This window comes from Myodes glareolus, chromosome 17 (assembly GCF_982192425.1).
Source record: "Myodes glareolus chromosome 17, mMyoGla1.1, whole genome shotgun sequence".
NCBI classification, from domain to species: Eukaryota; Metazoa; Chordata; class Mammalia; order Rodentia; family Cricetidae; genus Myodes; species Myodes glareolus.
The window spans coordinates 60,870,623-60,896,377 of NC_142042.1; the positions used below are offsets into that span (position 1 = coordinate 60,870,623).

Sequence of the window (25,755 nt, forward strand, 5' to 3'; positions counted from 1 at the left end):
TCTCACAGGGCAGGGTTCCCTGCCCTCTTTCAAACAGGGTAGGAGAGGGAAGAGGGGGTGTGGGTGAACGGGAGGGGATTGGGAGGAAGGAAGGAAGTGTAAATAATTGAATGGAAAAATAAAAATTTAAAAAAGATTTAAAAAATAAAAAAATGTAATACTTTGAGTTCTTCCATTCCACCTTTTATCCCTTCGATCCCCTCAGTGGTCTTATTTATATAGCTAAAACTTCAGGGAGAGGAGAGGCGGGGCCTGGCGCGTTAGCCCCTCCCACCTAGGCCCCGCCCAGGCGCCCGTCCCGCCCCCGACTCTCTGCCCGCGCGCCTTTGATGTTCCGACTCGCCAGCTCTCGAAGCCGCTGTTCCCCACGCCCACTGGCCGCTCAGGCGGAGTCAGCGCGCGGTCCGCCCACCGCGCTCCAGACTCGGAGCTCCGCACCCCGGGGCACGCCGCCTACCGCGCCCCTCATCCGTCGCCCCGCGGCGCGCGCAGCGCACCATGCGGCAGCTGGACTCGGGCGGGGGCGGTGCGGGTGCTGGCGATGACCTCGGCGCCCCCCACGAGCTGTTGGCCTTCCAAGACGAAGAGGAGGAACTGGACCGCAAGAGCCGCGACAGCGCCGCGGGCCCCGAGCGGGACCTGGCTGAGCTCAAGTCCTCACTGGTGAATTAGTCCGAGGGCGCAGCCGCAGGCGCCGGGATCCCGGGTCCCGGCGTCCGGATGCACGGAGAGGCCGAGGGAGCGCCCGAGGTGAGCCCGGCCCGCTCCTTCCCGGAGGGCCTCGTCCAGGGTTGGGATAGAGAGGACCCGCCCCCCGCGCCCGCGGCCCTCGTGGGTCCCATCCCCGGACACCCTCGTGTCTCCTCCGCCCCTCACGACCCCTCTGTTTCGCTCTGCAGGCCCTGGGACGAGAGCACACTTCGCAGAGACTTTTCCCGGACAAACTTCCAGAGTCCCTAGAGGACGGTGAACTCTGCGCGGCTCGGGAAGGCGCTAGAACCCGGGATGCGGGGAGTGGGGGGCGGGTTTCCCGGGCGCCGCTGAGCTAGAGTCACTTCTGGTGCCCTGACCATTATAGGAGTAAACAGACCCCCGCCATCCCCGTCTCCCCTCCAGCCCAGGTGACTGACTAATCCTTTGCCTTGAGGAGCCAGCCTTGGCTAAGATTCCCAGACTGGAGGGTGGGGTGAAGAGTCAAGTCCAGCCTCTAAGTGGAGGCCTGGACTCTGGGTCTTTCCCCAAAACTTATCATTGCGGATATTCTCACCCTTTCGTCGGTCCCTGTTCCCTACCAAGTCACGAACTTGAAAGGGACCCCTTGGTCCTTATTTGTTTTTTTTTTTTTTCTCTTGATCAGACAGCTTTCAGCCCTTAGGAGCAGCTGGCTGGGCTGGTGTCTGACCCAGCTGTGTTTTTTCCAGGCCTGAAGGCGCCGGAGTGTGCCAGCGGCATGTACAAAGAGACTGTCTACTCTGCCTTCCATCTGCTCATGCACTACCCACCGGCCTCCGGAGCAGGGCAGCACCCCTCGTCTCAACCCCCACTGGTAAGTGACCCCAGCAGTCAGGCCCGGTCATGGACTGGCTACTAGCTTTTTCAGTATTTTGACTTCTTTTACACCTTCTCTAGGTTGACTCCTCAACCAGGACTGGTGGGCATCTCCTGTCGGCTTGCGGGCAGTTAGTAGTCTAGACCCATAGCCAGGGATTGTGGGGGTTTTGTATGTTTATGTGTGTGTGTATGTGTGTGTGTGTGTGCGCTCACACATGCTAGTGCATGTGTGTCAGAGTCAGAGAACTTGGGAGAGTTGTTTTCTCCTTTCATCTGTGTCCCAGGGATCAAACCGAAGCTGTGTCAGGCTTGGCAACAGGTTTCTGCTTGGTTTTTATCTTGTGTCCTCTGATTTGGGACCCAGAACAGAGTTGGGGTAAGGAGAGCAGGGAGCAAGCCAAGGCTCTGGGGGACTGGGGTGGGTGCTGGGCTGAGTAAGGTGTCGTGCCTTAGGAAACCTCGGGAAAATGGCTTTGTGGGATGGTGCCATCCCAAACAGGGCAGAGGCAACATGAATCCTTGGCCTTTCCAATGGGCTCTTGTTGGAGAGCCTATGACCTGGAATGGCAAATCATCCAAATGGCAAAATCCAGGAGAGTTAGTTAGTTAGTTAGTGGTTGCCAGGGGTTGTAGGCAGTTGAGAAGGGGGGGGGGCTGCTAGTGGTTGTGGGGTTTCTTTGGGGAGATAAAGATGTCATAGAGTGAAATCGCAATGACTGCTGCACCGCCCTCCATAGCGACTAAAGCCACAGAACTGGTTGCTTTAAAGTGGTAAGTTTTACAGTATGTGAGTTACTTCTTGCTTTTTTCTTTTTGTTTTTTAAAGCTGAAGCCTTTGTCCATGGCAGAGGCCACAGTTCCTTGTCCCTAGTCTCCCTGCAGCCCTCTGGTTACTTAATGTCTGTGCTCATCTGGAGGGCCTAAGAGCTGGTCCTGTTTGGGAGACACAGGACTCATCCTTGGGTCCCTGGGCTCCCTATAAGAGCTGGGTGAGAAGTGCCATCAGCCTTCTCCGCAGAGGGGGTTTGCTGCAAGCCTTAGTGGTGACTGGGTACCAGTCTAGGTCACGGTGAAGCTTGTTAGGGGGACTTAGGTGGGGTGTGGCGCCAGGATGCCACATGACCATAAACAGATTTTCCCCGGGAATGCCCAGCTATTTCAGAAGGCCTGGCTATGGCTGTGAGGGATTCCAGTGAGCAGCCTTGTAAGCCACTGGCTATTCAACAGAAGACGACAGGGAGGGCCCAGCATTCACTGGGGCCTCCCTCCAGACAGCTGTGTGGTTAGGGATGTGTCTCCAGATATGTCTCAGACCTCCCTGTTCTTTACTTTGTCAGGTCCCCACCCAGTATCTATCCTGTTGCTTCTTCTCGATGGCAGCAGATGCCTCCTCCAGGGTCCCCTTGTCTCCCCATCTGTCCCTGACCCATACCTTAACCAGCAATCACGTAGCAGTGAAAGGGTTCCTTAGGAACCTGGGTCAGCTCTTGAATCACCTAGGGCTTCCCCTGCTTGCAGAGGAAAGTCTAAACCACGGCAGCCTGAGTGCCGAGGCTCCCCATCTCCCCACAGTAGCCAACCCCATGTCCTTGTGGGGCCCATGCCTAGAGATCCCCCCCTTACCTCCAACTTTCGCACTTGTGCCCCCAGCTTACTGTCTCTTCCCTAGCTCTTAGCGTGGGTACCACCTTCTCATGCCTCATTCAGACCTTACTTCAGCTGTCTCCTCCAGGAGTCTCTGTCTAGTCGGGCTCAGGTCCTTGGCTCCCTGGCAACTCCTCAGACCAAGGCAGTGGGCATTGCTTTCCAGAGCACTTGCTGTATCCGTCTGTTAATGTCACCTGGTTTCCCATCTGAACAGTGGACTAGCAAGCACCCTTCTAGAAGCAGAGCAAAGATTTACAACTTCACCAGACAGGTGCCAGGGCATCTGGGGGCAGGCAGTGACCGTGGTTGACCGTGGCTCTCCTGGGCCCAGGAGTGGTTCATGGGCCTTCACATAGCTTCCCATCTAAAGGATCATGCTTCCTCTTCGGATGAGAGAGGTCTGAGTCCTGAAGGTATAGTACTCACGCTCCTATGTGGCACCTGTCCAGCCTTAGGGGTTCTTGGATGGGATGCACCATTCCTAAAAGTCCACCACAACGGGTCAGTCCATACATAGCCCTCATTCAGAATGTGAGGAAATCAGGTTTTGTACAGAAAAGGGAGCAGAGATTTCCCGTCTTTGGCCGCTGTGCCATTCGCAGGCCTTTTCCTGGCCCTGCACACAGAGGCTCCCGGTTTGGAGGCTCTGTGGAAGTATAGCCCCAGGCAGTGCCCGTATGGCTTCCAGTTCTTTACCTCAGCGTCTGTTTGGCTGATGTTCCTAAAGAGCAATATCCAGACTAATTCTGGGACCAGAAAGTAGTGAAGCCCAGGTCACTCGCTGTAGGTTTGGAGCCTGTGACTGTTCCCCAGCTCACAAAACCTGAGCACCCCTGGACTGAAGTGACATTTTGTCTTTATTGCTTTGCACTCAGTGGGTGGGCAGTGGAACTTGAAGTTTCCAGGAACTGCATTTCTTTGAAGCCTATGCGGCTGTGAAGGATTGGTGTAGCATTTAGACTGTTTGCTGCCTCTCTCTGTCCCCAAGCTGGAAATCTCTGAGGGTGGCTCACACCTTGTTGTTGTCAGAGTCAGGAAACATGCCATGCCTTACAGATCCCTGCCCTGGGCTCCAGCTGCAGGGCTGCTTCTGAAATCGTCTGGGAGGGTAGGGTGAACTGGCTCACCAGGGCAGATGGACTATATCCTCAGGCTGAGGCCAACACCCAGCCCTGATAGGGTGGTTTCTGGGACCAGTAGGATCCAGTGTTCTGCCCCAGCTCTGCCTGGTTCTGTGGTTGCTCTGAGCTGTGGGTTGGGGTGCAGTCACAGGAGGGTGGGGTGGAGGGTGCACTCGATAGTACCCACAGTTCTCCCCTGCCCCCGAAAGCAGCAAGGTTGAGTGCTAGGGGTGCCAGTTTGAAGTCCTATAACTGAGGTTAGATCAGGTCATGGTGGGCCAAGAGCGGGGGCAGGCAAGCCACAGTCCCTCTGAACCTCCTCAGACTGCTGTGGTCCCAGAGCCATGGAGTCACACCCCCTCACACCTTGTGACTGGTGTTTCCTGCCACTGTGTACAAACAAAGCTCCATTGAAGGAAGCAGGTGTTTTGTCAGGTCACAGGAACATCACCATCCCCCAGCTGTACCATGCTCAGGTTCTCAGGAACATTCCCATGCAGTCTCTGTTCCTGGTGGATAAGGCCCCTCCCTAGCCGGATGGCCCCGGGAAGGTCACCTGCCACCCTCAGAAGGCAAGGATGCCAGGGGAGCATTCTCTTTGGGGAATGAGACATCACATGTGAAATCCACAGTTGAGTGGGAGTTACACTGGAGGCCTGGGACTGAGCCGTGGCAGGCTGGGCTGGGTTCCCAGACAGCCAACATCCCCTAGTAGCAGTCCCTGCTAGAACCTTGGGTCCACACTCTAGTTCTGAGCCACATGGATGGGAGGTTACCGCTGCCCGCAGAGCTCAATCCTTGGCAAGACAGAGGTGCTGCCCGACAGTCCCAGCTCAGCTGAGGTTCTGCTCTGCTGGATAGAAGGCACAGGAGTGAAAGAGGCTGTGGGGGCAGCTGGTGAGGCTTCCTGAGAGAAGCCTGTGCAGCAGAGTGGGAGGGCGCGCTGGGTGGAGCAGAGCAGAGCAGGCCTAGATGGGCTCGTTTCCTGTCACCTGGACAAACCCAATCCCAGGGTCCTTGAGGAGTGTGAGGTGAGGCTGGGGAAGGCTGCCAGTAAGGGGCTTTCATGTGACCTTGGGACCCACGTCTCACTGGTTCCAGAGCCAGGGAAGGCGGGTGGGCACATGCAGTGGGCTGGCAGCCTTGGCAGGGCAGGGCGGTACCCACCACAGATGGTTTGGGTTGGATATGGAGGCAGAGGACTGTGGCAGGCAGAGCTGGCAGCTGGGGCAGGGTGGACACTGGGAGTGGCAGGGTGATTGGAGGAATGTGAGCAGAGTGTGGGAGGGTTGAGCTCTGGGCTAGGGAAACCTAAGGGTGTTGGCCAGAGAGCCTCCAAGGTGGGCTCTCTGTCCTTCAGCCCATTAGTGATCCAGTCAAGGTGGGGGAGGGCCTCTATCTAACCAAGGGTTCAGTTAGCAAGACACCTGGGATTTAAGGAGGTCCCTGGACCCCTGGCAGTGGGACCAGGATCTTTCGCTGGGGCATGAGCTGGCTTTTTGTAGCCCATTCCGTATGGTGGGATGCCTTGCTCAGCCTTGATGCAGAAGAAGTGTCTTGGTCCTGCCTCAACTAAATGTGCCAGGCTTTGTTGACTCCCCATGGGAGCCTTACCCTTTCTGTCTGAGGAGTAGATGGGGAGTAGGGTGAGGTTGGGGGAAAGGGTGGGCTCATCATGTGTTTTATTGGGGTTCTCTTTGTTTGTTTTTGGTGGTATTGAGGATTTAAAGAAAACCCCTCTACCACTGAGCTATATTCCCAGGTACCTCTCTTCTCTCTCACCCATTTGGTGTCACTCTGGTTAACTTGGAACTGGCTATGTAGCCCAGGCTGGCCCAGAATTTATAATCCTCCTCCCCCTCTGCCACCCGAGTCCTGGAGTCAGTAGTTGTGAGCTACCATAACCGCTTGTACTTTTTTTTTAAATTTGTTTAAGATTTATTTATTTATTATGTATACAGTGTTCTGCCTGCGTATATGCCTGTACACCAGAAGAGGGTACCAGATCTCATTATGGATGGTTGTGAGTCACCATGTGGGTGCTGGGAATTGAACTTGGGACCTCTGGAAGAGCAGTCAATGCTCTAAACCTCTGAGGCATCTCTCCAACCCACCGCTTGTACTTCTTGAGATAAGGTCTCACTATGCTTCCTAAGCTGGCTTGCACCCATTCTGGAGCTCTTGCAGCTCTTGAGCTCCTCTGGTTTCAGCCCCCTGGGTAACTGAGATTACAGGCTGGTGTCACCAGCGCTAAGAGGTTCTGTAACTAACTACTGCCGCAGGTCTGCTTGGTACACTGGGCTTCTGGAGTGTCCCTCAGGATGGAGGATGCCTGTCACTTGCTGCGGGCCTTTGCCTCAGCAGAGTTGGGAAGGGTGTGAGTTTGGCTCTGAGCTGCCAGGAGGCTGCTCTTGAGGCCTGTCCCACTCATGGAGACTGCCTCCCTGGACTGCACCCAGATTCTGCCTTAGAGCCAGAGCCAACCGGGTGACACAGCCTTCCCTCTGGCTCATCCTTAGTTAGTTTCTAATACAACCAGAGACCACCTGCCTAGGAATGATACTGCACACGGTGGTCTGGACCCTCCTGTATCAATTATTAAGACAATCATTCTCAGAAATGTATAGCCTGACCTAACTTGGTTGAGATTCTGTGTTCTTTTCTGTTGTGTTATTGTTTATTTTGGCACCCTGACCACAGTTTCCCCTCAACACCTCCTCCCTGTTCATCTGCCTACTTCTCCAATCCATTGATCCACCTGTCTATTTTTATACTAATGCAATACAATTGTTATTACTATAGCTCTATAGTAGATCTTGAAATTAGGGGTAGTGTTACCTCATATACTTCCTTTATTATACAGGATTGTTTTAGCTTTCTTGGGTTTCCTTGTTTTTCCCAAAGGAGTTGAACATTGTTTTTGAAGCTTTGTAAAGAATTGTGTTAGAAAAAAAAAAAAAAGAATTGTGTTAGAATTTTGATGGGAATTACATTGACTCTATAGATTGCTTTTGGTAAGATAGCCGTTTTTACAATGTTAACACTACCGATCCATGAGCATAGGAGATCTTTCCATATTCTGATATCTTTCCCAAAGACTTGAGGTTATTGTCATGAAGGTCTTTCATATGCTTGGTGTCTTATGGGTTATATTGCTGTGAAGAGAAACCACAATTATCATTACTCCTATAAAGGAACATATTTATTTGAGGTCGCTCACTTAGAGTTTCAGAGGTCCCACTATTGATATCATGGAGGAGAGCATGGCAGTGTGCAGACAGATAAAGGGCTTGAGAATTAACTGAGATTCCTACATCAACCATATAACAGGAAATGATGTCTGTCACAAAAGCAAATCTTGAGCAAAATAAACATCAAGGCCTACTCCCAGAGTAGCACACCTACTTCAATAACATCACAAGTCCTAATAGTGCCACTCCCTTTGGAAGACATTATCTTTCAAACCACCACTTTGAGTTAAAGTTACACTAAGGTCAATATTACTGTTTCTGGAAACTGTGAAGGATGTTTTATCTCTGATTTTTTTCCTGAACACAGTACCGTTTATATATACGAAGACTACTGATTTTTTTAAAGTAATGTTACAACCAGTCAACTCTTGGAAGGTGTTTATGAGTTTTAGGAATTCCCTGGTCAAATTTTTGGGCTCAGTTATATAGACAATCATATAACCTGCAAATTGTAATACTTTGAGTTCTTCCATTCTAAGTTTTACCCCTTTGATCTCCCTCAGTTGTCTTATTTATATAGCTAAAACTTCATGAACTCTAATACATCTTGCAAGAGTGGACAGCCTTGTCTCTTCTCTGATTTCAGTGTAATTGTTTTGAATTTTTCTGTATTTAATGTGATGTTCACTACTGGTTTGCTATATGCTGCCTTTATTATATTTAGATATGTCCCTTGTAGCCCTCTTTTCTTAAAAGCATTTCTCATGAAGGAATGGTTGATTGTTTCAAAGGCTTTGTCAGCATCCCATGAGAGATGATTACATAGAGTTTTTTCTTTTAGTTTGTTTATATGGTGGGTTACATTGATAGATTTTCATATATTGAACAATTCCAGCTTTGCTTGGATGAACCCACTAGATCATGGTGGATGATCTTTTTGATGTGTCCTTGTATACGATTTGCAAATTTTATTGAATATTTTGAACCAGTGTTCCTGAAGGAAACTGGTCTGCAGCTCTCTATCCTTGTTGAGGCTCTGTATAGTTTGTGTATCAGGGTGACTGTGGCCTCCTAAAAAGAATTTGGAAATGTTCCTTCTGTTTCTATGTTGTGGAGAAATTTGAGAGGTATTGGTATTAACTCTACTTTTAAAGCCTGGTAGAATTTTATGCTAAAAACTTCTTGCCCTGGCCTTCTTTGTTTGTTAGAATTTTCATGACTGCTTCTATTTCCTTTGGGTTATAGGCCTATTTGAATTGTTCATGTGATCTTGATTCGCCTTTGGTAAGTGGTACCTATTGAAAACATTGTCCATTTCTTTTATATTTTCTAATTTCATGGAAAACAATTTTTTGATGTATTACCTTGTGATTCTTTGGATTTCCTAATTCTGATGTTATGTACCCTTTGCTTAATGGTTTGTCTCTCTTGTTGATTTATTGTTCTCTCCATTGGTATTTTATTTATTTAACCTTCAGTTTGATTATTTCCTGCTTTCATATAGTCCTCCTGAGTGTGTTTGCTTCTTTTTGTTCTAGAGCCTTCAGGTGTGGTGATCACTATTATGAGATCTCCCTATGTTCTTTATGAAGGCTCTTATTCCTAGCACCACTGTTATTGGGTCACATAACTTTGGATATGACCTGTATTCTTTTATATTGAAATCTTGGAAGTCTTTAATTTCCTTCTTTATTTCTTCCTTGACTAAGTCATAATTCCATAGAGATTTGTTCAGTTTCCATTAATTTATGGGGTTTCTGCTGTTTTTGTTGTTGTTGAAATCCGGCTTTAATCCATGGTGGTTTGATAAGACCCAGGGGATTCTTTCAATTTTCTTGTATCAGAAAAGACTTGCATTGGTGACCAAATATATGGTCAATTTTGGATAATGTTGCGTGAGTTACTTAGAAAAGGTATATTCTTTTGTGATTGGGTGAAATGTTCTGCAGAGAGCAGTTAGGTCCATTTCAGTCATAATGTCTGTTGGTTCTTTATTTCTCTGTTAATTTTCTGTCTGGACAATATGCCCATTGATGAAATTGAGGTGTTGCTATCTTCCACTATTAATGCAAGGGGTTCAATGATTAATTTGAGCTTAAGTAATATGGCTTTTATAAATATGGATGCTCTTGTACTGGCACGTAGATGTTCAGAATTGAATTATCACATTACTAGGCTTGTTTTTTGAAGAATACATGAAATTTCTATCTCCATCTCTTTTAATTAGTTTTTGTTTGAAGTCATTTTGTCATATTAGGACACCTCCACCAACTTGCTCCTTAAGTGGTTTAATTGCAAAATCATTTCTCCAACTCTTTACTCTGATCTGGAAGTGAGTCACTGTTGAGGTTAGGAACTAGTGTTTAGAAAATTAGCTTTGCATTTTGTGAAGCATGAGGACTCTGTTCTTAGTGCTGTGGCCTGCAACTCTTCTGATAGATGTCAACTAAGCCTAAGCATCAAAAATTAGCCAGAAACAGGGACAGTGCCAAAGAGCAGTGCAGTTGATCTGGGACAGAATACTTGGTGGGAGGGGTCCTTTGAAATAGAACCTAGGGAGTGTTGCATTTCAATTGGCAGCGAGATAACTCACTAGGTTTTCTAACTAGTGTGGCCTGCGCCTCAAGACTGTTTTCACATAAGGTGATTTGGGACAATCTCAAGATGCCAGCTATTGTTAACTAGCTAATGTTTCAAACTGTTAAGTACTCCTCCTCCATAGAGAGATTCCAGAAGATGTTCCTCATTCTCCAAGTGACTACCCCTCTCTAATTGCCATGGTAATCACATGTGCTGGTCCAACCTGAGCCGGAATCGTCCTCAAAGACATAGCCTGAGTGTCACTTTTCTCACCTCCCTGATCTATTACCAGGGATGCTATGATGTCCACAAGAGATATAGTCTAGAGTTAAGGAAACAGCATCATCATAACATGTTTCATCCTGACTTATGACAGTCCTCTAAGGTACATCCATCACCTGCCTCTTCTGACTCCTTTGGAATCAGAGCAAAAGCCAATTATCAGCTGAAACAAGACAGGAAATGGAAGCACCTTTGGTAAAGGAAAATAAGCATGGGTTAAAGTTCTAAGTATTTCTTCTAGGTCATAGAGACCATGATAGCAGATGGAAGGGGTAATGCATGAGTTAGTGACAGAAAGAAAAATCTACTTTACGTTAAGTAAAGTTTTCTACTTGGGATGTTCCTCCATCCTGGGAGAAGCCCCCCCCCACTTCATATCCCAATACCAGTCCAAGGTGTGCTAACAGAAAGCAGAATTTGCCTTCAAATTTCAAGATATCATTGTTTTTTGCCTCTGAGTAATATTCCATTGTAGAAATGTACCATATTTTCTTTTCTTTTTATCAACAAACTTTTAATAAGTTAATAAGAAAGCAGAAGTGTCAAACTTTGTCCTGCCTTTAGTAATTCACATAGGCAGAGACTCTGCTTACAGCAAGAGCAGTCTCTGAACAGTCAGTTCTGTTTTATTTAGATTTGTCTTCTAAACTTGATACATATATGCACTATATGTACCAGAAACTAACATACATAGCTTGCATAAAGCTCCTTTCCTTCTATAATGGTTGAAGTGAGTGAACTCTTTAGGATCCCATATTACACAGTGCCAGTACAAATTGTCTTCTCAGAGAAAAAGTTTCTTTTTAAATAAGTGTATGCAAACTTTAAACAATACATTTCATTTTTTAATTTTGGCAGTGGTTTCTCCTATTACTGTGAGAAAGTCAACATCAATGACCATTTTTCATTAAAACCATTAGCCACGTCCTAAAGTCAATGATAAAATAAGTTATTCACGTGGGAACTTCCTGGGCTTTATCCATTCTGTGACTGAGGAGCATCTAGGTAGTTTCCAGGTTCTGGCTATTATAAATAATGCAATTTTGAGCAAGTGTCATTGTGGTATAATTGAGCATCCTTTGAATATGTGCCCAAGAGTGATATCTTTGGGTCTTGAAGTAGATTGATTCCAATTTTTTTGAGAAACTGCCAAACTGATTTGCAAATTGGTGTATAACTTTTCACTCCCACCAGCAATGGAGGAGTGTTCCCCTTACTCCATATCCTCTCCAGCATAAGCAGTCATGAGTGTTTTTAATCTTTACTATTCTGACAGGTGTAAGATGGTATCTCAGAGTCATTTTGATTTGCATTTCCCTGATGGCTAAGGATGTTGAACAATTCCTTAAATATCTTTCAGCCATTTGAGATTCTTCTGTTGAGAATTCTCTGTTTAGATCTGTACCCTATATTTTTTAAATATTTATTTATTTATTTATTATGTATACAATATTCTTTCTGTGTGTATGCCCGCAGGCCAGAAGAAGGTACCAGATCCCCTTACAGATGGTTGTGAGCCACCAGGTGGTTGCTGGGAATTGAACTCTGGATGTTTGGAAGAGCAGGCAATGCTCTTAACCTCTGTGCCATCTCTCCAGCCCCTGTGTCCTATTTTTTAACTGGATTGTATTTGTATTTTGGTGTCTAGTTTCTTAATTTCCTTATATATTTTGAAGATCAGTTCTCTGTCTGATATGGGTTAATAAAGATCTTATCCCGTCTTGTAGGCAGCCGTTTTGTCTTATTGACCATGTACTGTGCCTTACATAACCTTCTCTATTTCAGGATGTCCCATTTATTAATTGTTGCTCTCCAGTGTTTGTGCTCCTTGTGTTATATTTAGGAAGTAGTCACTGTCACAATTCATTCAAGGCTACTTCCCACTTTCCCTTCTATCAGTTTTAGTGTAACTGAATTTGTATTGAGGCTTTGATCCACTTAGATTGAGTTTTGTTCATTTTGATATATAAGGTGATAGATGTACATTCATCTACATGGAGAATCCAGTTATTCCAGCCCATTTTCTGAAGATGCATTCTATTTTTCCACTGTAAAGTTTTGGCTTCTTTGCCAAAAATCAGGTGTTCATAGGTGTTTGAATTAATATCAGGGTCCTTGATTCAATTACATTGGTCACAAGTCTGTTTTTATGTCACTACCAAACTGTTTTATTGTGAAAGCTCTATAGTATTGTTTGCAGTCAGGGATGATGATGCTTCTGGAGAATCCTTTGTTGAACAGGATTGTTTTGTCCATCTTGGGTTTTTGGCTTTTTTAAATGAAGTTAAATATTATTCTTTAGAGGTGTGTGACGATTTGTGTTGTGATTTTGATGTGAATTGCATTGAATCTGTTGATTTCTTTTGGTAATATTGCCATTTTTTCTATGTTGATCATACTTGCCCAAGAGTATGAGAGATCTTTCCATTTACTGATATCTTCTTTAATTTCTTTCTTCAAAGACTTAAAGTTCATGTCACCGGAACTTTCACTTCTTTGGTGAGAATTTCCCAAGATATTTTATGTTATTAGTAGCTATTGTAAAGGCTCAAGTTTCTCTAGTTTTATTTTCAGTCCATTTATCATTTGTATACAAGTGGGCTACTTATTTTTGTTAGTATTGTATTCTACTATTTGCTGAAGGTATTTATTAAGTGTAGGAGTGCCCTGGTAGAATTCTGAGGGTAGCATGTATACTATTATATCATCTACGCAGAGTGAAATTCTGACTTCTTGCTTTCTATTTTATATCAATTTGATATCCTTTTGTTGCCTTATTGCTTCTGCTAGAATTTTGAACACTATATAGAATAGATGTGGAAAGAGTAGACAGCCCTGTATTGCTCCCACATCGGAGCCCTTGATTGAGCTCCCAAGGTCCAGCTGAAGAGTGGAAGGAGGGAGAATATGACCAAGGAAATCAGGACCACGAGGGGTTGGTCCAACCACAGAGACAATGTGCCTGAGCTAATGGGAGCTCACCAAATCCAGCTGGACTGAGAAAGAACGAACATGGGAACAAAATGGACCCTCTGAATGTGGCTGACCCTTGGGGCAGACTGAGAAGCCAATGATAATGGCACTGGGATTTGTCTCTACTGCATGTACTGGCTTTTTGGGGATCCTATTCTATTTGGATGCTTACCTTCCTAAGCCTGGATGGAGTGGGAGGGCCTTGGACTTCCCACAGGGCGCTGTACCTTGCCCTCTCTTAGGACAGGTGTGGGAGAAGAAGTGAAAGTTTTGATTGGTATTATTTATAAAGTAATAAAAAATAGAAAGTTGTTACTAGGAAATAATGAAAAAAAAGAAAATTGGTTGACTTTTAGAAATTATTCCTTAGGAAATTAGGTACTATGTTAATGAGAAAACACCGAAAGATTTGAAATTTGGAGTTTTTTCCCTGAAAGCCAGAGCACTTTTCGGCAACTGTCACAATCTAGGTTTGCACTCCACTCCAGTCTTTTTCCCCTTTGGTTCCTGTACTTAACATGTACCAGACCCTGACTCGGAACAGCACATCTCTTCTCAAAGCGTGTTTTAAATTCAGTAATTGAATTACCCCTAATTGATACCGTTGTTAGGAAGCAGTTCTTATCCTCCTTCTCCTTTTTTTTTGTTGTTGTTTTCTATTTGCTTTTGCTGTTGTTGTTGTGACTGGCTCACTTGCTGCCTGATTTCTCTGACTTCGTGTTAATGGAAGATAGGGGTCTGTCGTGACACACGTAAACCAGCTTCAAGACTGTTAGGCCACAGAGGTGAGCAGCCATCGACAATTTGGAAATTGGAGATAATTCAAGGTGATTTGTCTCTGACCCTGCAACACTCCATCCAGCACTCCTCAAGCAAGGAAGTTCACCAAGCAAAGGGGGCAAAGAGGATGCCTGTGATGTCACCCCTGGGTGCTGGTTGGAGGCATGATCTATGCAGAGAGGGTCGGACAGGGACTGTGGCATCAGTACCCTCTAAGGAAACTTTCTGGATTTCCATCACTGTGTGGAAGTGTGCACAGGTCCACGGGGAGCAGCAAGTCGAAGAAATGGGATGCAGGTCCAATTGGTCCTGGTGTATGTGCCGCAAAGTGACCGTGTGTTCACAGCACATGGACCGTTGTGTTGAGTCTGGGCTGCAGGACAGCAAAGCATATTTTTTCTGGCAGGGGAGACACCATGATCACGCAGGTGGTTTTCCCAGGGTGAGGCTCACCCATTGCACTTGGGGTGTGTTGACCCCTGGAATTTCCCCAAATGCGGGAAACTCGACTGCATAATTTTTGTGAGTGGGGGACTTCATTTGCGCTCTCCCCTGAGCCTAATGCTAACTTGGGCTCTTTTGCGGAGTCCCAGTGGTCTCCCAGAATGCTACTCTGCCAGCATGGAGGTCCCAGAGGCCCCAATCCCCGGGCAGCCGGCAAGTTGGCTTCGAGGCCTCCTGTTCCAGATGCTTGGCCACGACATGGTAAATATCCCAGATGTGGCTGCCATGGTGACTCCTTACGACAAACCAACAACCACTTCTAGGTGCCCAGGAATGTACAGGTCTATATTCAGTGGTTCTGGGATGCTACCAACAAGTCCTGAGGGTCACTGTTGTCTTCTGTCTTTCCCACTGAACATAATGAGAAGGTCCCTGTGGAGCTTCCCCTAACTCCACAACAGGGCTCAGATAATTCTGTTCTTCCTTCCTGAGACCACTCTCGCCATCGGGGAGATAAGGTACCCTGGAGACAGCACCCCTCCAAGTCTGCACTGGGCCACACTAATTACCAACTGCACAAATTCTGTCACCCATCTCTCCATCTCTCAAGGCAGATCTCCCTGCCTGGGGTCTCCCTGCTGGTGTTCTGATGAGACAGTTCTCTCTCTCTCTCTCTCTCTCTCTCTCTCTCTCTCTCTCTCTCTCTCTCAAAACAGTCCTCATGTAGCCCAGGCTGGCCTCCATCTCACCATGCAGCAAAGGCTAACTTGCATGCTCTGATCTCTCTTTCTTCCTGGATGTCAAGGCATGTTTACATGGTGCTGAAATGCAGCTTGGGGTTTAATGTCTCCTAGGGAAGACCTCCACCAACTGAACTCCCATCCTGGTCTGCCTGTCTTCTTTGTACCAGAGTTTCTGTAGTCCAGGTTGGTCTAGAACTCCTGATCTTCCTATGCTGTACCCCAACACTGGGATGACAACCTTGTGTCTCATACACCTTCCTTTCTGATCAATGACCATCTCTCCAGTATCCTCAGGGTCTGGTATTGGGTCACTATCATGAGAATGTGGCGATGAGGGAGGTGAATGACACTAACCACCTAGGGTGCCATGCAAAGGTGCATTCCCACAGTCACACAGTCATTAGGCAGCCTGGACAGGTCTGATTTGCTCACCACTATTTTTGGCTGAAAGTTCTTGCATGGAACACTAGTGGAATGGATGAAGCCAGACCCTAAGCATTGCTCTGGGTGTCAGTGTCAGGAAAACCATCTGCTACAGCAAAGAAGAACTTGTCTCAAATATCTGACGACCAGACAGACCCATAAATTCACATATTATGATGTATGTTTCAGGTGAGGAGGTTAGGAGGTATTGAAGCCACAAGAAGCAGACACAGCTGGAAGGAGCCAGGAATACGAGGAACATTGTGGTTGGACCGATGTGAGGGGAATGTGAGCCACAGGATACCTGGGGCTAGTTTGGCAACAGAGCATCCAGTGTGGACATAAGAGAAGCCAAATAGACAGGGTCAGATCCTGAGACTCCACAAAAGTATGAAACTGAAAGGGGCTGAACTGCTAATTGTATCAGATAGGGACCGTGTGAGGATTGATGGAGGATCTGGGAGGGACAAGGTCCCATGCAGTGGTGTCTGCAGGTGCCAACGTTGTATACATTGGCATAGGTCATATCTGGAGATCATGTATTCCAGGGTGACCATGCACTGGCTTCTCTTTACAGGGACTGTCAGGATTGTAGAAATGTGGTGATGGCTATAAATCACCTGTATGGTGTAAAAACTCTGAGTCTCCCTTGCCTGTCCTTCTCATGCTCTCCCAAAGCTAGCAGCGCCACCTATTGGAGAGTAAGGGAACTGGAACAGGTGGCCCCAGAAAAGGAATTTGACTTTTATTTGCTGTTTGACCGAGCATAACAGTGATCTACAGTATGTTCTGTGCTGTAATTATGTGATTGTGTGATTGTGTGCCTGTTTTTCCTCTTCGTTCTGTGTGTGTGAATGTCTGTGCTTGTGTGCTGGTAATCCTATTTACACGTGTGTGTGTGTGTATGTGTGTGTGTGTGTGTGTTTGCTTGTGTGTGCTTCACTAACGATTCCTTTAGATGGTGCACACTGACATCTGGTCACCACTACTCTTTCCTCAGTCTATCGGTTGGGGCCATCATACCCTTTCTACGACTGTTTGCTCTCAGTATCTGAAGCTCACCTGGGCTCAGTGGCTCCGGGTAGACCTGCCAAGACCTACTGACATCTTCACTATCAACGTCATAGTTTGAGTGAGCTCTAGTGATACTCTGAGTGAAATTTTAATCACTTCCTATGTGTCTTCCCTGTGTTTTGAACCCTCCAATCTCTAAAAGTCTGAGGATCTGCACCAGGTGCTTGTTCACTTCAGAGATCTCCTCTGTTCTACCCCCTTTATCCTGACCTCATTTCTAAGCATCCTTTGTTTCTCACGTTACTTGAGTATGGAATCAAGACAGGAAAAAGCCATCCCTGGGCAGTGGTTGGGCAGTGAGCTTTCGAATTCTCACATAAAACGTAAGAAGCAGAGGGATAGATTTCTGTCTAAAGGCTTCCCCGGTGGCCCCAGAGAGGCTCTTGGAAATGGCACCTTAGTTACAGGTCACTTTCGAGTGAAGTAGTTAGCAGGGGTTAATAGCTGTATCGTATGACATCAGCAGTCCCCCACCTGGACATTCTACTGTTTCCTGGAGAGCCTGGAATTCTGTGATGTCACCAGTGTTGTGGCAACGCCAACTGCCCTTGAGGCATTCGTTCGGTGCCTGTGTGGCTCACCCACAGCCATGCTGACACGACTGAACAGGCTGCTTGGGAGACAGGATGGAGAGCGCAGGGAGACCAGAGAGAGGCACAGGAAAGATGGACTTCAGTCTCCGAGTCACACATCAAGAAGTAAATGGTTCTGGAGAAAGTGCAGTGAGTCCTGGGCAGGGGTCAGAGAGATTCCTGAAGGAGGAAGGCTTAAGTTGATCCTTTCAGGAGTGGGACTCAGGAGGTGGGAGTTTCTGGGAAGCAATGGTCCTCTTCTGCTTCTCTGAGTTACTAAAGAGCAGACCCAGCGTCGAGGATTTTTGATGGTGTGTATGGCAGAGAGCCAGGGATGGGTCAAGGCTTCAACTACTGTGCTGAGGGCTCTCCCTTAGCCTCTGCGGTGGAAGCACAGAGGGACCACGGTGGTTCCAGTTCCACCCTGCCATTCACTGGCACTGGATTTCTTTTGCTTGTGTGTCACTAAAAAGAGGGAGAGTAATGTCTCCCAGACAAGATCCCAAATAAAGCACACACACTTGCTTCTCCTTTCTTATGAATGCCTGCCCTTATCTTGGTGTGTCTCCTGTGAGCTCTTCTTAATTTAAATTATCTCGACTACTTTTGCCTCTGGGCTTTGATCGTTCTCTTCTGTAAATCTTCCTTTCATTCTTACTCCATGGCTGCTGAGTGAGCTGGTGTCTCATCCCTGGAGTTCTCCCCTCTTGTTCTTGGGCTCCTCCTTATTCTCCTCTCAGAGTTCACCTTCTATTTATACTCTCTGCCTGCTAGTCCCGCCTATCCCTGCTCTTGTCTCACTATAGTCTGTTCATCTCTTTATTAGGATGTTGAGGTGTTATAGACAGGCACAGTAACATAGTTTCACACAGTTAAACAAGTGCAGCATAAACAAAGTCAATACCTGAAAATAATATTCCCCAACATGATGGACATATCTAGAGACAGTGATATGCAAAAGAGACATGGCTTATGGGTTCGATTTGAGGATAGTTTTTCTGCTCTTTCAGGTCTTCAGTGAGTTCCATGCACTCCCTCTTCCTCAGGCCTCTTCTGAGGACTCAACATGGTCTCTCATGGCACTGTACCATGCAACTGCACAAATTAACTGATGTTTATCTACAGGGAGTACTGGAAAGGCACGGACCTCAGCCTCCCTTACTGAGCAGGAGCAGCAGATGAACAAGGTCCATGAACTGACCCTTCAGCTTCAGATGATGACCAACGAAAGGAATGAACTTCGTGCAATCCTGGCCAATTATACCAACAGTGATGTGAACAACAGGTAGTCATTATGTCCAGTTCTCTGGTGACTGTCTTGACCCCCCTGTGCCCACCCCAGCATTCCTCATGCCACTTGAGACTGCACCTCCATGGTGTCCTCCTACCCAAACTACTTTTCCTGAGTGCATCTGAGAGGCAGAACTGAAGCCTGGGTGGGAGTGAGATGGGGACGCAGACTGTTCTGCTTCCTCCCAACGAAAAGCAGAGCCTGTGACCTGAGTCACATTCTATGGATGGGGAAGTAGTGTATGAGCTCACAACACACATTTCAAAGAGGCGTGAACAGGTGTTGGCTTGTGGGAGCTTATGGGGAGTCTTTGTATTTGACTGGGGGATTACTTGCTGATTGCTGTAGGAGTTGGGCCTGCTCCTAGTGATTCATCTCAGTGTGTGACTGTAAGGCCTGGAGCTCATCTGGTCACCTCTCTACTCTTGTTCCTTGCACTCTTAGAAAATGTCACCTATTGCATGTCCTTGAGATATGATATCACAGGGGTCAGGTAGGTTCAGACCCTGAGATATGATATCACAGGTTTTAGGTAGGCCCAGACCCATAGCACAGAATCCTGGGACATCTTAAAAAGAGCTAGTTTGTTCCTCCAGGCCTACTGAAAAAGCTCATGTAGCCCTGTCTGTCTCCCTCTTGACGCTCTGCCTTTCTGACACTGAGGCAGGGTAGCAAGTCTAATAACATCAACAGGTCCTAGAACCTAGGATTCAGGATGTGGCACCCAGTGCTCTAGAATAATCTGAGACACAGCCTCAATTCGTGTGTTCATGGGGTTCTGATGACTGTGTTCATGGGGTTCTTTGTTCCTGGGCCCATGCTCTACCACAGGCAGAATTCGGAGCGTGAGGAGCTGAAAATGGATCATCAGAAGGAGACATCAGAGCTGGAGAAATTCCCCAAAGAAATTAGTGAGGACTCTTCCAGGAGCAAGGAGCTGACTGAGAAGACCAACTCCTACAGGTGAGTGTCTGATTGGATGGGACCCGCACTTCGGAAGGACAGCTGCTGCACTTATTTCTCTTTGAACCAAAGTGAGGGCTGTGGTCCTAGCTTGTTTACCTTGTACTTGTCCTCCCAGACTGATTTCTCCAGAGTGCAAGGAGTCAGAGAGCCCCTCCCAACAGTGTCCTGTCGGCTTCCAGAGCTTCTAGATAGAAAACTTGGTTTGCACCATGAATGGTCTCTGGGACTCTGAGAGGGGCTTACAGAGCCTGTTGCTATGGGATACAGATGTGGAATGTATTCCTCTTGGGTCCTCTGTCCTCCCTCAGACCATGTTTGCTCTATACCTGACGATGTTCTCCCAATACCATGATCAGTGTAAGACCAGTGTGTGTTGGGTATACAGAATCCTGTTCTCATAGCTACATCACCTGGGTGATACCGGCATGGCTAATGTGGGCTGCAGTCTGGGGCTGTCTGAGGACATGGGACCTTGCAGGGAAGGTGGTATTAGTAGGTAGGAGTGGCAGATGGAGGTGGACTGGAGCTCATCATTGTTTGTGATGGTTAAACACCCTCCACAGCCTGCCTCTGAGGGAAAGGACACAGATGAAGGAAAAAGTAGGCATGTTGAGAGAGGTCAACAGAAAGCTGCAGCAGGAGCAGATTTTCCTGCAAAAGTCCTGTGAGGAGACAAAGAGGCTCTGTGAGGAGGACCTTGAGAAGATCTATGACCTCTTGACAAAGCAGCAGCAGGTAAGCTGAGGCAGCAGGAGCAAGCTGCCCACCTATCTAACCACACACACATATGTACACCGTCATGTAACCGTCCACTCAGTTACCCAGCTGACCACCTACGTTCCATCTCAGAGTTCATTTCTGGGATCTTTCACAAGTCTTTCTGGGGAGTTACCTCTTGGAAGACACAACCCCAGTGAAAAGAAACCATCCTATTCTGATAGAAGCTGTAGATCTTTGTGGGAGATGGGTAGGTAAATCACATATCACACACCTACATGTCAGTATGGTAGGAAGGATTCTATGCTGGGAACCACTTTGGAAGAATCACAGAGCTTCCAATGAGTGTGTGAGTGAGGAAAAGGGCGTGTGGATCATTTGCTTGCTAGAACAGAGTATTTTTGGTCTGCTTAAGCTACCAGGCCAGAGCTCTTTGGATCTCCTTTCTCGTCACAGGGAGAGCTTCCTATATTTTCCTGTCTCATCTTATTGCTAAATGGTTCATTTAGTAAGAAATAGAAAGGTCTTGGTGTTTTCTCTCAATTTTTACACATTTTATTACTTTGGAATTATTGAGTTTTGTAATAGAAAATTCAAACCCCAGAGCTATTTTGAAAATAAAAAGTATATCTTTCCTTTCAGTGAACTGAAGTAACCTCCCAGGAAATGTCTGGTTTGTCTCATTCGCTTCGCATCACACAACCGGTCAAGTCTGTCTCTTTGCTGACATTTTATGCTCACTCTATCATGCGCATGGTTATATCTTAGTACAGATTCCCTTCATAGTTGTACAGAGTGATACATTTCAGAACATCGTTCTGGTGACTTCACTAAGCTCGTACTGACTGATCTGGGGCTATTTTCCTATTATATGCGCTGTGTTATGGTCCAAAGTTGTTGGGTCATGACCATGGGTGTCTTCATTCTCTGGTGCTATCAAGGTCTTCTCTGGAGGAGCCTGGGTAAGGTTTCTTAGGAGACTTAATGGGTCAGCTTAGAGCTATCAGAAGGCTTCATGTGCAGCCTCTTCCTTTGGGACTTGGTCTTTTGTGGTCAAGCTCAGGTGTGCAGAGGTTTTCACTTACTGTATAATCAGTGAGACTTGAGATGAAGAACTTTTCTGAAGGGGGAAAGAAGTTCAGACTAGGGCAGGAGCCTGACTGAGTCTAAGAGCACTGAGAGACAGCACTGAGGACCCGCTACCTCCCCCTGCAGCAGGAAAGATGCTGCAACACTCTAGTCCTCTCTGCTTTTCTGGGTTCAGGAAGGGTGTGTGTGTGTGTGTGTGTGTGTCTGTGTGTGTGTGTGTTGTGTTTATATGTATCTTTGTGGGTTGGAGAATATGTGATTGAGCCTCTATATGCATGTTCACTCATGGAAGGATGGACATCTTTCGTGTTAATAGAAAGTACTCTTCCTGCTTTGGTTAGCATCAGTTTGCATCAGTCACAGAGCACATGGAGCTGCCCATCTTTTGGCATGTCCACACCGCTAACCTGCACAAAGGACCACAAAACTGATGCAAGCTAAAAGTTTTTCAGATGTTGTAGAGGCATAAATGTTCATCTGGAAAAATCCTTTGTAGAAAACGAAGGTAATGCAGGACATGGCGGTGAAAAAGAAGCCGTTGAGGCAACTCAAGGTGCCTGAGAGCAAGAAAACCTAGCATAGGTTGTGTGTCCTTCTCTGCTCTGGGTGAAAGGTGCTTCACACTAACAACTTTTATGCATCCTATTTTGTTCCCATCATATTACCTGTTGACATTTTCCTTTCACCTTTGTCTAATCTTGACTCATTTGGATCTTGGATCGTGGCCTGGATTTTATCATGTAAGAGATTCTGAACTGCAGAGGTGTCTCCCCCAGCAGAAGTCCCACAGCCATGCTGAGCTGTGGGAACAGCTGTCTTAGTGCAGCCCACTTAGGCTCATCCTAGTCTAAAGCACTCACTGCATGTTGTGTCTGCAGCGCTCAGAAGCTGCTTTCATTCCAAGCTTCTTTACACTGAGATAAAGTTGGCCTGATGGGGTTGGGAGAAATGAGGACCCTCAGGTATTATTATGCTGGAAAAGTGTGTAGCCCTGTGAGAAGCTATGTATGATTATTCAGAAGCTTGGATTGCAGCCCTAAGATTACCCTGTGATCACAGAAGAAAATTAATGGTCCACAGAGGATCTAGGGGACACCCAGTTATAGAAACACTCCTCAGAGCACCACCAATATAAAATTTTCAAATGCCCACCAGTGATGAATAAAAATTCAATGAAGTCCACCCCTTCCATGAAATATTGTAAAGCATGAAGTAATCCACGTACCCTTTTGGCCATGAGTCAGTCTGCCTTCTGTTACTTAGAGAAATCCCTAACGTAATCATCTTACTGGAAGGCTCGGGTTTCTTTTACTTCTGGTTGTAGAGTTTGCCTGGTTTTCTGCGCTTACTTTTTACACTCATTGGGCTGAAATTTAGGTGACCTGTGGTTTAGAGAGTTCCTTTAGCATGAACCTGCTCTCTTTGGAGCCACTGAGAAGCACTGAGTGTGAGCAAGGGGCTCTTCCACCATCGGGCAGGGGTGCTGTATCATGGAACTAAGTCTTTAATGTACAGTCAGGAAACCTTGTTGTGCAGGCTTAGATAACTGGTCAAGGAACCCTGGCATCCACCATTTTCTGGCCTGGGTTTATAGGGCAAGCACTACATTGACTGCTCTGCCCCCTGTGTTCTTCTCCCAGGAACCAGGTGTGCATGTGGTGCATAGACACACAGGCAGGCAAAACACCCACACATATAAAGTAAAAATAAGATGAAAAATTATCAAAAGAGAGACAAAGTACACAATCCTCACCACATCACCGCATCCCTGTGCCTGGGTTGGAATATGGGCGGGAGAGGGTGTGTGCTATTAAAATTTAAATCTCCTCTCTAGAAGATCCCAGGTGATCTCTTCTTCCATTATTGTTAGCTAGGAACTACACATGTGGGTAAAATGCAGTGTGCTTGTATGTGTGCATCCATGTACTTGTGATGATCAGGAGTGTGTGTGTTTGTTTGTATTTGTGTACATACATGCACACATGTGTACATCGGTGCAGACAACCCTGCCCTAAGAACACAATTCTCTAATGAATAGGGACATCAAAGACTGGAGGAACAATTTCAATCCCTGCTGAAGCAGAGGGAACTGTTTACCCAGCAAAAGAACTTGGCAATAAAGCTGCAGCATCACTTCACTGAGTCCCAGACGAGGTAGGAGCATGGACTGAGAGAAGCATGGACTGAGAGTATCTAGTGGATTCTCTGTTTCGGGATCTCTGACCTCTTTGGGATTTAGAGTATTTGGCAAGGCTCCCACCCATCCAGGGAAAGAATACCTCCGAGTATCGAGTTGGCTAATCACCGAGATCTTGTGTCCAGGAAACAATATGTTTAGTTTTGGGTTTATGGGGGTTGTGTCTCCTCCTTCTCCTGTGAGAAGCGGGATGTCAATTGTGAAGGACAGTGTGTCCTCTGCCACTTCATTTCCCTTCAGCAACATTACATTTACAGATAAGTTTCTAGTCTTTGGCTGATTTGAATGCAGCACACTCCTGCTGGTTGCAGGGTCTCTGAGGGGTTCATTAGTTTCCTGTGAGAAGATTTACTCTGGCCATAAACAGATTAGGAGTTGTCAAATTCACCCCATGTAGGTTCTGAGCTATAAGAATGATCAGAGCCTTCTCTGCCGTGTTGTGTAGGCTCCACTAGAGAACAGACATGGAGTTTTACAGGTTGCCCACATTCACCTGATTTCTAATCAAGGCCATGAATATCTGACTCAGACATTGATATACCTCCAAAACATTTTTTGGAGTATTAGAAAAATATGCTGTTTTTTCAAGTCCAGCACAGTGTATTTTCCAGTTCAACTCATAAGAGTTTTTAAACGTGAAGAATTATCCAGCCCAGGGGCCTCTGACCCTTTTCCCTTGGGGAAGCAGGGAATGAGCTCAGCTGAAAGGTAATGCTGGGTTGTTCAGCTGGTGGGGGCTCAAAAGCTGATATGTCAGGGCCACACCAGGCCTGTGTCCCAGCTGCCTTCCTCCTCTAGGTTTGAACATCTCCAGCATGAAATGAAACAGACCACAGCCCAGGAGGAGAGCCTCCTGCAGATAAGGCTGCTGCATCAGGAGCTTATGTGCCAGGCAAGTGAGCCACCATTGAGCCCCATTCCCACCAACCACGGGATTCACAGTGTGGGTTTTCTTCCTTGACTTTTTCATTACTATGTGTGAATAGGCCCTGACATTTTTCTTGCCAGTGCCCCAGAGAGACTGTTCCTATGTCTGATTTCCATTTCTTCTTGACAGCACATCTTAAAAGAAATGACAAGGCTAGAGGAATCCAGAGACACCTTGGAGGAATTACATTCTACACTCCAGGATCCAGGCCTCCTCTGAAAAAGCCACATCCTTTCTCCTGTGAGCACAGCATTGAGGAAAATATCAACCGATCATCAGAGGATCCAGCCACAATCTGATCCATCTCTGTTGGCTCACTGTTTCCAGAGAAAAGACTATATCAGAAATAAGCTTGAGATTCAGAGGACACCCCACAAACTACTCAGAAGCCTAACATCCATCAGCAAGTGGACAAAACAACATGGAGGAAGATATGTGGCTCAGCAAGAGTTATTCTGTCAGCTACTGTCAAGGGCTTTGGCAAGCTGACTCCATATGTGACGTGGAATCTGACAAGGAAGACTCTGTCACACTGCTATCCAGACCACATCCAAAAGCCCAAGATTCTCTCTCTAGTGCAGAGCTGACGCTGACCCCATATCATGCACAGCTTTGATGATAATTCCCTACAGAGACTGATCCACTTCCTTTTGACTCATGTTATTGATTTGCTTTTCCTTAAAGAAAATTCCAAAGGAAGTGGGAATTTTGCTTAATTTTATTTGGTTGGTTGTTTTTGTTATGTTTTAGATTGTTTTGGTTGGTTTGGTTTATATCTCGGGATATCTGCGCATTAGTTTTTTGGTTTTCTTCATTTTAGTATAAGGTTTTGTTATGTCTTTTATATTTCCATTGTTTTTATAGTTTGCTAAGGCTGTACACCGTCTCTAATGACCACTGTTATGAAGCCCCCATTGAATAAAACGAATGTTTTATGAATAAAAATCAATTTCCAACTTTTCACTCTTCAGACTCTTCTTCAGTCAGGTGAGCTGTCACACTCCTGTAAACCCACAACTCACAGGCGTGGATCTGTATCAACAAGTTCCAGGTAGGTTGGGCTGCACAATGATTTCCCAGTCATGGTCTACACAGGCAGATTATGGCACCTTGGATATGGATACAGATGGCATGGCCTACTCCGTGTATACCCACTAGTGTACAGAAAGACTAGGCATATTGCATC

At 46.4% G+C, this 25,755-nt stretch overlaps 1 protein-coding gene and 1 non-coding gene across 3 annotated transcripts; both read left to right on the forward strand.

Moving 5' to 3' along the window:
- Positions 1–414: 414 nt before the first annotated feature.
- On the forward strand, positions 415–25,532 carry LOC148119435 (disks large homolog 5-like). 2 transcript variants are annotated; one of them, XM_087897738.1, is made up of 10 exons: positions 415–750; positions 900–966; positions 1,422–1,546; positions 14,713–14,830; positions 18,507–18,666; positions 19,504–19,635; positions 20,202–20,373; positions 23,483–23,598; positions 24,440–24,520; positions 24,658–25,532. In XM_087897738.1, the coding sequence occupies exons 1-10, from the start codon at positions 721–723 to the stop codon at positions 24,866–24,868; spliced, it is 1,212 nt and encodes a 403-aa protein (XP_087753864.1). In that variant the 5' UTR covers positions 415–720; the 3' UTR covers positions 24,869–25,532. The 2 variants fall into 2 exon arrangements, with proteins under 2 accessions (XP_087753864.1, XP_087753863.1); XM_087897737.1 differs by having other exon boundaries at positions 417–750; positions 24,440–24,533; positions 24,699–25,532.
- On the forward strand, positions 14,516–14,680 carry LOC125396153 (U1 spliceosomal RNA). Its single transcript, XR_007230731.3, has one exon. It is a non-coding gene; the product is annotated as a U1 spliceosomal RNA (small nuclear RNA).
- Positions 25,533–25,755: the final 223 nt, after the last annotated feature.